At 33.6% G+C, this 14,571-nt stretch overlaps 2 protein-coding genes across 2 annotated transcripts; both read left to right on the top strand.

The window, feature by feature from the left end:
* Positions 1–6,804: 6,804 nt before the first annotated feature.
* On the top strand, positions 6,805–8,519 carry LOC149897077 (uncharacterized; the record flags this gene model as incomplete). Its single annotated transcript, XM_090117027.1, has 4 exons — positions 6,805–7,070; positions 7,293–7,533; positions 7,978–8,133; positions 8,387–8,519. Coding segments are annotated over 4 exons (759 nt in total), but the record flags the coding sequence as incomplete, so codon positions are not given.
* Positions 8,520–10,432: 1,913 nt separating this feature from the next.
* On the top strand, positions 10,433–14,350 carry LOC149897076 (uncharacterized). Its single transcript, XM_090116659.1, has 5 exons — positions 10,433–10,481; positions 10,685–10,842; positions 12,908–13,079; positions 13,688–13,783; positions 14,216–14,350. Exons 1-5 carry the CDS (start codon positions 10,440–10,442, stop codon positions 14,348–14,350), a joined length of 603 nt encoding a protein of 200 aa, XP_089972785.1. The 5' UTR covers positions 10,433–10,439.
* The last annotated feature ends 221 nt before the right edge of the window (positions 14,351–14,571 follow it).

The raw sequence follows: 14,571 nt of genomic DNA, 5'->3' as shown, positions 1-14,571 counted from the left end.
AAAAAGTGCTGGCTTAATTTGAATTTCAAATCTATTGTAGTATGATTGATTTTGAATAGCAAAACATATTGTCTGCTTAGTCAATACATATAATATTGCCACGTAAAATTTAACTGTACGCACATAATAAGATGGTTGATTTTTAAAGCAATTGTTTCAGTGAGAATTTATCCGCAATGATATGGATCATGCCTTTGACTTATTATTACATTGTATGCGATATCTATGTCTTAATAAATGATAAATTAAATTGAACCAAATAGCATATAAGTATTTTTTGCGCTTATTATTTTTAAGTGCAAATTACAAGCAGTTGTAGGATAATCTGTGCTTTCCTTTGACTTTTAATTTTGACCCATTATTTTCTATTTTCACAATACTACCAGCTGATTCCGATGAAATAATATTTGTATGAATGGAAATATACTTTTCTAATTGATTTTGCGACAAATATTTTATTATATTTTCATCGTTACTGAATTTTAAATAAATTTAATAATAAACACATTTTGAAATTAATGAATGAATCGTAATTTTTGTTAATTATAAATATAAATAATTAAAAGAAAAGTTTATAATTTTAAATGTTTCATATTTTAAACGGAGTTTTATTCTGTATATTGAAATATAAATCATTATTTATATAAAGTATGTAGTTATATGTAAATAATGAATGCATGGATACAGTATGAATGCATAATATTTTTTTTAGTTTTTTACTTTTAATAATATGGTGCTTAGTGATTACCTATAAAAGAAAATATACCTACCAATTTCAGAATATATTTTTCGAACGTTTTTGAATAATGTATTAAAGTATTTTTGATATTAATCTTGTGATGAAATTTTAATAATTGTGTTCAGTCAATAGTAATTACTAATTAACTACAATAAAAGCAGCTGTAAAGTACGTCTAGAATAAGTGTAATTTTGTATGAAGTTTACAATAAACTTTATTTATGTAAATTGTGTTTTATTTTATAGTATCTTCCCTACACTTATCCCGGCTTCTGCTGCTTAAATATTTATTTATAAGATTTTAGATCCTAATCAAAGTTGAAATTGTCCTTGTGGTCCTAATGGAACAAACCAAAAACGATCAACTTCCGTTTAACCGTTTTTGCACAGCGTTTTTGCATAACAAGTACAAAATATAACTAATTCATGTATCAAATTTATATTCACAACAAATAGGTCGAGAATTACTTATAAGAGAATTATTTATTAAGATAAATAAAATATTTATCGCATAGGTAGGTGTATATTATTTATTTAAACAAATTTATTAGAACATCTATACGTAAAATGGACATTATAAATCGGACAATGTCAATCGTAATTCGTAAAATTGATTGACAGTAAAGTTATGTTAAAATGAACATTTAAACAAACATTATTTTTGTTTTGTAAACTGAAATTATATTACAACTGATATAATACACTCTTACACAAATATGCCATAGAATACAAAAATGATTGGGATCATATTTGCAATAATTTTAATACCACTGCAACTGGTGAGTTTTTAATACTACCAAGTGATTACCAAACACAAAAATCATAGTACAAAATCGTTTATTTGCGACGTGAAAGAAATACAAACAAATTAACACACTTTCGTAGTTATAATCTTATTAAGGAGAAAAGACTACGTACCATGGAAGTATGTCTACTTACAAAACAGTACTTCTATATGCATTATTCTAAAAATACTGCAAATGTATGCTACAGAGACACTGCAGTTTCTATAGTGCAGAAAGTCTCATAGATATTGAGTGTTATTTAATATATACTTCAACATGAAATGTCTTACAGCTTTTACTTGTAATTTTACTTCTTAATTAAAATACTTACAACATTTCGTACCTAAATCATACATAATGTCGTTGTACACGAGGCAAAGTACCTTGTCATTTATAATATTTTGATGGCCTTGACAATGTATTATAATATGTCTGTGATTATAATGAAATGTTAATTAAGATTAATGTACAGGGGTTATATATTACAATATTAACTAACTGCTCGCTTTGGCTCTGCCTCTGTAGACTTTTATTCAATAAGAAATTATTGAATTCTGTAATAACACAGGAGGTGTAATAAGGTGTAACTAACACGATTTATTTAAATTTATAAACATAGAGATAGTTTGCAGACTATTAAATACATATAATTTTAATTCTAATAGACCTGAGACTGCCACCTGTGAGTTGTGTCATATTCTTTGAATTTACTACCACTATTACATTATAATGAGGTCACGAGGAAGCTTTATGGCGCGAAAAATTAGACTGTCCCGTCAAGAGAAGGGTATAATGTAGGTATCTATACCAGCAGTAAATGTCGGCCGTGAAATACACTGGTCATCAAAAAAATCGACCCACCTGCATTTTTACGGAAAATTGCGGTTTTCTCACAAACTAAAGAAAAAAATTGTTTGGAAACTGAACCGATTAATTAAACATGCATATTTACACGAATATAAACACATAAAATCATTAACATAATAAAAAAAATGTCAATTTCGAATAAAGTTCAAAATCCTCAATTTTCAGCTTTTTCTTTATTTAATTTCAAATGCAGTTTATTTTGTAATCATGAAACTTATGATCACGTTTCCTTCGAATTTATACTCAGTACTTTCTCTTCTTTCTGGAATGATAGCCTGCGTTCACCATTTTAAAGAAATAATCAAGATTTTGATGGTCTCTTGAGGAATTCGTTATCATTCTTCCCTCATGGCGGTTTCCAGGTCTCCTATTGTTGTAGGGGCTGAATTACGAGCTCTAAGCTTTATTTTTTAATTGTCCCACATGTGCTCTGTAGGTTTCAAATCAAGACTTTTTGCTAACCAGAGTGTAACTCTAATGCGGACCTCTTCTAAATACTGGATCACGATTCGCTCTACGTGTTTTCGAGCATTATCATGCATAGACTCAAAGTTTTTGCAGATACAGCCGGCATATTACACCATATGATAGTCGAAAACCTCGGTAATGTATTGAACAGCATTTAATGAGCATCTTTTTATCGTCAAGCTCCGTGCGTCTTGTCAAAGAAATGCCACTCTAGAACTTTACAGAGCCTCCATCATAATCGACCGTTTCTCCTACCTAGCACTGAACAAATCGTTCATCTGGTCATCGCATGACATAAAGACGTCTATCAGCACCATATAAAGTCATTTGCATCTTGTCACTCAAAAGTACTGACTCCCATTGGCCTATAGTCCAGTTTACGTGATTTCGAGTCAATTGAAGTCTGGTTTGTCGATGAGCTGTGGCTGATTGTGGCCATGTTTCTGGCTTGTGTGGTCTTAGGTTCTACTCCTTAAGTCTTCTTCTAACAGTTCTGTCATTTATACCCACCTCCTTATCTTCACGCAGGCGTCAATAGAGATCTACACCAGACAGATGTCGATTTTGTAGAGTTGATTTCATTATCTAGGGGTCGTCCCTTTGAGGTGCCGCCCTATTTCTTGCAGATCAATATTTTCATCGATACTGCCCAGTCTCTAGAAACCTTTGGTAAACTCATCGAACTGCAAAACAGCTCAGATTTTAGTTTTTAGCCACAGCAAGTTGACATAACCCCTGTTTTAGTAGAGCCACAGTTTGGGCCCCCTCAGCTACAGTAGTATCCATTATTTTGAGACAAAATTTATCAAAACTACAGCATCAATTATTAAACTTAACGTTATGAATAAGAGATCCCGAAAAAAGTCATTTTTGAACTGGGAACACGGGCATAATTTGTCCCGCCGTAAACCGTCAAATCAACACTGTACAGTATTTCTGTATAAAAATTTGTTAAGAATCATTAAGTGCAGTAAAATTTACGACAAACATAATGATTAGCATGTTATCAGACCCTTACAACAAAATACAACTATATAAGACGACTTATTTGTGAAATAATCGATAAATAGCAAACATAGTGTAGGTGGGTCGATTTTTTTGATGACCAGTGTATATTTCGCATTTTGTTTGTACCCAAATTGAAATTACAGGAATACAAGCACAATTATAACTCTTAGACAATTCGAAGTCCCTGTACAAAATAATTAAGTATTATCAATAACTCAACGATCTACAAATTATCAAAATTGGTTCACTACTTTCTACTACTGCCTAATTTGAAAGGTTCTTCTTATTAATTTAGTTGCACAATAATAATATGTATTATGAACGCGATCATTCAAACATCTAAGCCTCCGCTATTTGTTTAAAAATAAAGTCCTTAACTCTATTGTTTAAGTAATTAACTCCTATCCCTTCAAATGACCCTTCATTATTTACAATATTCATAATTATGACCCACGAACAAATATAAAACATATCAATAAATTGTATAAAGCGCGCGAAAGCAGCAAATTACGGAATAAACGAGAATTTACGTTTGATGATAAATTACCCCGGCTCCAACACCCCATCTGCTGGTATAGCTCATCAAACATTTTTACGAGCTAAATTTGTTTGTACCTAACCCCTTAGTATCGGGTCAACCATTATATTATTCTTTATTACTCGGTCTATTCATTTTGATCGCTCGAGTATGATTTACTGAATACTGTCTGCGACGTGACGTTGTGGTACGGGAGCCAGGAACAGATTTTATGACCAAGTTCCTCTCAAGCGGTAATTAGTAAAATGCATCAAATTATAGTATTATGAAGCCTCGTGAACGTCAGCTGGAGCTCGGTTGGGGGGAAGAGCGGTTGTAGCCTCCCGTATCAGCTGACGGTTTTTCCACCAAGATACAGCCAGCTGACCTATATATTTATCCACAGTTACATATAAGCTATCATCAGGTAAATTTTTGTTTGAGAGGAAATCACGGATAATAAATTTTTCTTTAAATTTAACTTTCATGTTCGAGACACCAGCTGACGTATATTACACCATGTTGTAACCAGCTGATTATTTTTTTTCGTTGAGATATTGGGTTAGCTACAATTTGACAAATTTTTAGCTGAGAGGAAATGAATGAATGAATGTATTTTTTTCCTACGTGCGTGGGAGGCTACAACCGCTCACCCCCCCCAATCGAGCGCCTGCTGACGTTCACGAGGCTTTATAATACTATACTCTGAGGCGTCTGACGTTATCTCTTGAGAGGAAATAATTAACCAAATTTGCACCTGGCTCCCGTACCATTGTTTTAGTTCAGTTGTCTTTATTAACAGTTTCTTTTACTAGTCCAGTAACTAATAAAGAATTGTTTATTATTACAATAATTTTACTGTATTGGACCGTTCATGATGTAGCACTCTTAACTAGTATTGTATTTTGAGCTTTGTAAAGGCGTGCATTATTCTCAAAAACAATATAATTATAATCTCTCGTTGAAATCCACAATAAAACAATTTTGTACTACCTATATACATATATATATATATATATATATATATATATATGGTATGCCAAATAGCGAATTACGTTAGTTATTTTAAATTCTTAGAAATAACAAAATAAAAAAGTATAGGAGCGATGAATTTCAACCAGTCTTGTACTTAATACATTTTGTAAACATAATTTGCTTTTATTTCTGAACGCAATATTACTGTGTAGCAGCTCTATAAAATTGGAGATAACACGGGACGGGTGAAGTGAATGTTAATACGAGGGTATGGGAGCGATGAATCATATCAAATTAATTAACATTTCACCCTCGTAAAAATGGATCGTTAATGAAGATATTCCTTTTGCTTAATAACACAATAAGCCCCTGTCGATGTAATTAAATATTGGCTTTTATTTGAGTTCATTTTGATTGGGCACTAGCTATTAGCCTGCGGTTTTACACGGGTGCACCAATTTTGCGATCGCCGGTTATCTTGTATGTATGTATTTTTTGAAAAGTTATCCTATGCCGTTTTTTTATACCTTATTACATTTAGGAATAAATCATTTTAATTCAAATCTGTATGGAGTATAGGCAGAGATTATATGGTACTTAGATAACGTAGATTCTCTGTCCAGGGTAAGGGGAATAATTACCCTGGACAGAGCTATTTATCAGTCTTTTAAGGTAGGCAAAGTACTTATACGAATAAGTATAATATTTTTCATTTAAATTCATCTAGCTACGTAATATCTCGTGTAATTATTCAAGAAATTATAATCCATCTAGACCCACGCTTCACCTGTACTAACTACTAAGTCGAAACTCTCATTTTTGATTCAATTACAAAGTAAATTTTTATAAAGTCATTTGTACGAAACACAGCGCACAAAGGATAGAGAATTGAAAAAGTTAAATAATTCCAGCTAACGAGACTCCCTCCGTCTCTGATCTTGTTTATAATCTTTACAAATGCGACTTTATACATCTGAAAGTTTTTATTTTGAATTTTCTAAGGCGGACCTCGTTTTGTTTTACTGCTTAGCGTTTTTCTAAATTTAACGCTTGAGATATCATTTTTATTCAAACTATCTTCATAAAATGGCGGCTTGGGAATTCTTATCTTAAAATTGTAATTTCATTGATACTTGAGGTAAAACGTTTCAAATGTAACTGAGTTATTTTGTAGAGGCGATTAAAATCAAACTGAATATTTTTTCCATTCATATACATTTTTATTAGAAGGGCTTTTTCATCGGATCGTCTCTACATACAATCTAGACACTCTCTAGACAATCTAGACAACTCTTTTTTCAATGTTTGGATTCTTATTGTATGCTTCATGCTGCATGAAATACTTAAAAAAATATTTTTATTTATTTCTTTTAGTTGTTTTATGTTAATTAAATTGAATACTGATAAAAAAATGCATTGAATTTTTTCAATCCTTTCCTAACATTGTTACCATATCATATACATACACAGTGCAAGTCAGAAGACTATTACTACTATCCCTTCAACATCTCCCGGTCAACTCTCCACGGCATCGCGGCGTACCGCTCAGCATTAACCCTCGACTGGATGGCTGCTGAAGACTTCCGACAGAGGGAACTAGCGGCGGCCTTTGAAACAGATGCCCCTCCTGCAAGGATTGTTAGCACGGATTGTATAGTATATCCACGACCATCGCCAGGGAAAGTCGGCAGGCTTATGTTGGAATTGTTAAAGTAAGTTTGAAGTGTTAAATGGTTCAGGTTGAGGTTGAAAGTGTGTGAGTGAGTTGTAGTTTAAAGTGTGAGTTAAATTGTTTTAGTGAGTGATAGGTAATAATATAATATCGAAAAGAAATAAATCGCTCAATGTTGATTATTATTTTAAACTCTCTTGCATTAACATCTGCTAGCAATGCGAATTTCATTAAAATACTCCATACTTTGTTATTTTTATAGGAATCTAGAAGGCGACGAAGGAACCCTAGTCTCTGAACTAATCCAAGTATTAGTTCGTACAAAATTGCTAGTTGAATCGTCGATATTCGAAGTAGAACCGGATCTGGACTCGCTGGTGAAGACACCGATGATGATGATGGGAGAACCCCACACCACCTTCCCCAGGGTTCTGGCTGTGATATGGATGCTGACGACTGATCCTGTCACCACGAATAAGTACGGATGGTGTCCTATAAAGAAGGTTCGTCTTTTTTGTGATTGTAAAATTAGTTCGTCATATATTCGATTTTTTTTAAATATGAACACGAATGACTTCGTTCATGTGCCATTACATTGATTTAGAGAAGAGTGTATTTATGTGTACATGAAGTTGGAACTGTCGTGTCGATAGATTTTAAAGTATTTAATAATATTATATCTATTGTAAAGCACTTACAAATACACAAAACTAATAAGTTCGGCTTTACGTGCTTCATTACAAATTTATATTCATAAAATTAAATAGCTTGTATGGTATGTGTTGCGTATTGCCTTGGTTTTGCTAAGCCATGCAAAAACAATCCTGAAAATTTAAAATTCGGTCATTCAGTAGGTTTCTAAATTGTCTCAATGCCGCGATTTTGCGACTCTACATACCTAGATTTTATTCTAAGCAAACTTGTCAACCTATTAGAAAAATTTACAGGTAAACAAATACCTATCAGGGGCGAAGCCCTATGAGATAGCGAAGCAGATGCGACAACTCGAGATGGTGGTGGCGAGGGCCCGGTTCATCATGGAAGAGTTCGTTCAGAGCATCACACCCGCTGACTTGTATCAGACCACGTCGCGTAAAGTTAAAGTTAGTTTACATGAGGATAAATCTTGTAAAAATATGATTTAAATGAAAATAATTTGCATCTTGTCAGCTTAAAAATATTCTGCATCGATTATGATTTATGATTATGAAATGAAATGAGCAAAGTTTTATATTTTGATTGCTTTTTGTTCCTTATTTGTATTATTGCTGTACTTCTGCCAGAATACATGTTTATAATTGTTGTCTCCTTATGTATAGGCAAGAGTAACAATACATTTTACCAACTATGTTACAGAGAACGGAGAAAAGTTCAACTTCGAGGCGTGCTAAGAAACGTCAGAAGATTATGGCGACGGAGGTTAGTAGAACCTTCAACCTACTCATATCATAATTTGGAAGTTTCAATAGGAGACGTTTGTAGTCTTAGTATTTCCTACAAAACAATAATTATAGATTACTAAAGAACTTCATAAATGGGCTATCTAACACTACTATCACTATTACCAGTAACTCATATTACCATATCATTGAAACAACTAAACAATCTCTTCGTATTTCAATATATTTATTTAGATAAATCTTTTTAAATTATATTTTTAGATTCCCCATCCAAAATACAAGCTGGAACTCCTGCAGTCCCCACAACCAGGTCAGGTGTCACCAGAGGTAGAAGTGAGTCGATTGATCGTCGCCAACGGATGTACTGCCTCTACCGTGTCTGTGATTGTGTTTGTTAACAGTTTACTGGTTTAATAAACTATTTATTGTATTGTGGTTATTTCTTTAAATTTCTTCAGGTGATAATTGCAATATAATTCTTGTGAAAATAAACTATTAAGAAACTATTAGGTAATTAATCGATCTTTCAAAAGTCAAATTGATATACTTAACTACGTTTAGATGATGATTTACTACTCCATTTTAACGCTAGTTTTTCACGAGTTTTGGTGAATACTTTAAAAAAACCTATGTACAGAGAAAACAGATGATGAAAAGTGATAACAAATAACTCAGCTCACGTGAGCAAAGTAGCGAGCGATATGCTAGTTGTTCATAACAAAATTATTATGATTTACATATTTGTACAAACTACGTCCATTGTCCAATTTTACTTCTGAAACAAAATACGTGATCATATTACTGAAAAGTTTACGATTTAAATGTTTTGTTGAATGAAGTTAAAGCTAGAGGGATATTTGGATATTTGTAATTCCATGCGTTATCTGTGACGTTTCAGTCTCACTTTGCTGTCGTTGCTGTCAAACGGGAGTCTGTGGTTTCGCGCGAATCATGGCCGCCGCGCGGGAAATACCGCTACGTGATTTTGCTTTTAGCGATTTTCGCGAAATGTATGCGATTAATGTTTAATCATTTGCTGATACTTTTTATGCTTCGTTTAATCTTATTTGTATTAATTAAGTACAACATTCATAGGGTAGATTTGTTTCTGGTTTAGTCATTTAATTTTTTAATAGGAATAAAATTAAATGATTAGTCTTAGCGTTAAGATGTACTAGATTTCCGCCCGCGGTTTCGCCCGCGTTTTTTAAGAAAAACCCGCTTGGTTCCCGGTCCCGTGGGACATCCGGGATGAAACCTATCCTATGTGTTAACATATGATAGGTTTCATGATGGGATACGTTTCAGGATGGGATGAAACCTATCCTATGTGTTAACATAGGATTAACATTCCATAACTTGGATTAACATCCAAGTTACCCTCTATATGTGTGCTAAGTTTCATTGTTATCAAGTTCAGTAGTATTTGCGTGAAAGAGTAACAAACATACATACATACACATACGTCCATACATCCATCCTCACAAACTTTCGCATTTATAATATTAGTAGGATGGGATAGCTTTATAGCCTTCCTCGACATTTGGCCTATCTAACAATAATTAAAACATTTTCCAATCGAACCCGTGGTTTCATGCGTTCAAGCAAACAAAATTCCTCAACTTTATAATACCTATTAGTATAGATAAATATTGTTATTATACAAATGTCTATAATCCTTAAACAACAATCTCTCAGAGCATATGTGGAGCATATTATGAAAATATGATGGATATTGTTAATATTGTCGAGGTCCGAATAGTAAACCTAAACATAACAATATAATGTATGAACCTCGTATTAACAGTAATAGTAGAAACATAACCTAATATTTTATTAGCATTCTGTACAAGGGTCTAGATTTGTTTATTCTGTATTTTCTGAGAACATCTTGAATAATGACGGATCCGTTGATTTCATCAAATATATTGATGTCACAAACAACTCAATAAAATATAATATGATTTGAATCAATAATAAGTAAATTATAATGAGTACAAATACTTGACATGGGAACAAAATTGTGCGAAATAATATTGTTTTTCATTATGGTTAGTGGAAAATTCACTTCTTTTCTTTTATTTTATTTTGAAGTGAAACTTGTTTAGGCGCGTTGAGAGTAAAATTTCAAGGCAATACCGTCACGTCATGGAGTAAGGCGACGATTTTGGTATCTTTCAATCTTGCCACGTGTGCTCGGCACATACCTACGCTCGTTTTAAACACTTTGAAGCTTTATGATAATTTGTTGTAGATGCCTGTAAATAGTGTAGACTTTGATGGTCCTGAGACAGATGACAAGATATCCTTCAGGCATTTGAGGCGTCCCTACGAGGATGTTGAACTGCCGTGTATGAAGATACAGCCCTCTAGTAGGGATATCATCAAACGGTTTTACGCTATTTTGCCTTAGTAAGTCCTTAATCATTTAATGAACTCTATCAAATATAATAATCGGTTCAGTAGTATTTGCGTGAAAGAGTAACAAACATACATACACAATTACACATACATGATACATCCATCCTCACAAACTTTCGCATTTATAATATTACAGTAAGTATAATATTATAGAGTATAGATAGTATAATATGACATAGTAGTATCCTATCCTATCGGATAGTAGGAATTTACACGACAACATTATTCGGCTTAAGAAATTACGGCTGAATATTTAACAACTACTACTATAGCCACTAATACTAATACTATAGCTACTAATATTTATATATCAATTTTCATGAAAGTGACGAGGAAAATGGTTGCAAAAACTCTATTGTAGATAACTGCATTACACAAAATCTAATATAAACTCTCTCTTAAAAACTGCTCAAAGATATCTTATTTCATGAGAGTTCTTGAAGCACTTCAAGCGACTTTTATATTTTTTGACTATTATACTATTATATTATACTAGCTTTCCGCCCGCGGCTTCGCCCGCGTTTTCAGAGAAAACCCCGCAAAGTTCCCTTTCCCGTGGTATTTCCGGGATAAAACCTATCCTATCTCTCAAGTTGGATCGAACTGCACATGGTGTGCGAATTTTATTATAATTGGTTAAATGGTTTAGGAGTCCATTGAGGACAAACATTGTGACACGAGATTTATATATATTAGATTAGATTATATTTATATTTATATACAGGGTGTAATCGTTAAGTGTGCACAGGCGATTTTTCCGTAAGTATTACAGATAACAAAAAACTTTAAACTGATATCGAAAGTACTTAACCTAATGAGTAAAATGGCGGTAATAAATTTTTAAAAATAAATCGAGAAATATCAAAAAAATTATCTTTAAACCCTCCCATACATTAAGTATGAAATATGAATATCCCATATACCTACATTTAATATGAAAGATTTTAGCTTTCTTTTTCTTTTTTTGGTTTTCTGCTAAGTAATTAATTACTTCGCAAATTTGAAGTGACATTTTCCACGTTTTTCCGGACATTTTCACGCATTTTCCGGATATTTTCCGGGAATTTTCCAGGCATTTTCCGGACATTTCCCTGACATAGCCTGTAAATGTCAGGAAAATCCCCGGGAAATGCTAGTTAAATCCCCGAAAAACGTCTGGAAAATCCCCGGAAAATGCGAGGGAAATGTCCGGAAAATGCCTGGGAAACATCCGGAAAATGTCTGGAAAATCCCGGAAAATAACCGGAAAATGCGTGGAAATGTCCGGAAAAAGCGTGGAAAATGCCCGGAAAATGCTCGGAAAATCCCCGGAAAATAACCGGGAAATGCCTGGGAAATGCTCGGAAAATGCGTGGAAATTTCCGGAAAATGTCTGGGAAATGCGTGGAAAATCCCCGGAAAATGCCAGGGAAATGTCCGGAAAATGTCTGGAAAACATCCGGAAAATCCCCGGAAAATGCTCGGAAAATCCCCGGAAAATGCCTGGGAAATTCCCGGAAAATGTCTGGAAAATCCCGGTAAATAACCGGAAAATGCCAGGGAAATGTCTGGAAAATGTCTGGAAAATATCCGGAAAATGCGTGGAAATGTCCGGAAAAAGCGTGGAAAATGCCTGGAAAATGCCCGGAAAATGCTCGGACAATCCCCGGAAAATATCCGGAAAATGCGTGAAAATGTCCGGAAAAAGCGTGGAAAATGCGTCAAATTTGCGAAGTAAGTAATTAAAGCAGAAATCCAAAAAAGAAAAAGAAAGCTAAAATCTTTCATATGGGATATTCATATTTCATACTTAATGTATGGGAGGGTTTAAAGATAATTTTTTTGATATTTCTCGATTTATTTTTAAAAATTTATTACGGCCATTTTACTCATTAGGTTAAGTGCTTTCGATATCAGTTTAAAGTTTTTTGTTATCTGTAATACTTACGGAAAAATCGCCTGTGCACACTTAACGATTACACCCTGTATATATATATATATATATATATATAAAATATATATATATATACATATATAAATATATTATATTATTCCGCCGAAACTGTTTTGCTAACAGTTTCGACCGTGACCACGCGAACACAGCTTTCCTGCACAAGTACCGTGCCACCGTCCACGGTCTGGCCGACACTGATCAGCTGCTGGACCGCGAGGCTGCGTACCACGCGGCCGTACTGACGCCGTTGGTCTTCCTGCAGCAGTATAAGGACACCTGGTGTTTGTTGGAGCGGGTATGGTCGGTTTTTCGGTTCATCTATATTCTATAGGATAGAGAATATATAATACTAGCTTACCGCCCGCGGCTTCGCCCGCATTGTCTAAAACCTAATAAATTATATACTTAAACCTTCCTCTTGAATCACTCTATCTATTAAAAAAAACCGCATTAATATCAGTTGCGTAGTTTTAAATATTTAAGCATACAAAGGGACATAGGGAAATAGGGATTAGGGACAGAGAAAGCGACTTTGTTTTATAAGTACTATGTAGTGATAGTGATATTCAAGCGTAGAGTGAACAGGTACCTTCTAGGGAAGCGCGTACCATCTTAGACCACATCTCAGCTTAACATCAGGCGAGATTATGGTCAAGCGTCCCTATCTAATGCACGATGTAATGTCCGATTTATTTACTTTGTTATGTGTGTGACAATAACTAGTTTAGTGGTACAGTAAATATATCATAGAATACGTAGAGTAAAGCAACTTGGCTTCTTCCATAAAAATATGCAAAATGTGCTCCTTATAATAAATTAAAGTGCCGAATTATAAGTAACTTCCTTATAATTCGGCATAAAATTGTCGAATAATTCATTGAAAATATAATTATATTTCTACAGTTCCACCGAGCTTTGCGTCTGTACCAAATATCTCATCCCACTGAGAAGAGATCGGCTTTGAAATTGCTACAAAACTTTCGAGCTGTTAATAATAAGGTATCCACATTTATATGTATAAGTTACTTGCGTTATTAGTTGCATCCTATATTGCTTTGTGCACGATTATTGAATTGTTTAAGTTGTATTTTGTAAGATGATGATGAATAAAATTTTCAATTTGGGTTTGGAAGTGAAATAGATAGTGCGTTAGTTAAACAATACTTAATTTTTAATTATGTATATACTTCCTTTATTTTTTGACTAGCTTCCGCCCACGACTTTGTACGTGCATCCCCGTTTTTACCCGTTCCCGCAAGAATTTCGGGAAATCCTTTCTTAGCGGATGCCTACGTCCTAACATCTACCTGCATGCCAAATGTCAACCCGATACGTCCAGTGGTTTGGGCTGTGCGTTGATAGATCACTATATCAGTCACCTTTGAGTTTTATATATATAGATTCTTTAATAACCAAATTATTTGTGAATAGGTGCGTATATTTGTATCAGAGCTGCCTGGACCAGCAACAGCGACCCGCGCCTCTCCCCCTCCTGAACAAGACGACGAAATACACAATAAAAAGGAGTTTAAATATCTGACAGAGCTTATTAAAAATCTTGGCTGAATTTGTGTTTTATTTATGACCTACTCGATTCGGTTTTGGCTAATGTTTACTTATAAATTGTAAATTGAGTAGGATCTATTAATACCTATAGTTAAATTCGTCAATCATTTTTTTTATATTTAAATAAAAAAATCGAGTTTGTCGCCCAAAATATTCATAATTTTTTGTTATGTTAAATTACTATAATTTTAACTCCTTTTATTTTAGTTTGAATAATACAC

This window comes from Colias eurytheme, chromosome 26 (assembly GCF_061535395.1).
Source record: "Colias eurytheme isolate Ceu_HAF_F1 chromosome 26, ilColEury1 Martin Lab GWU primary, whole genome shotgun sequence".
Lineage (NCBI taxonomy): Eukaryota > Metazoa > Arthropoda > Insecta > Lepidoptera > Pieridae > Colias > Colias eurytheme.
This window is presented reverse-complemented; position numbering and strand designations above follow the sequence as displayed.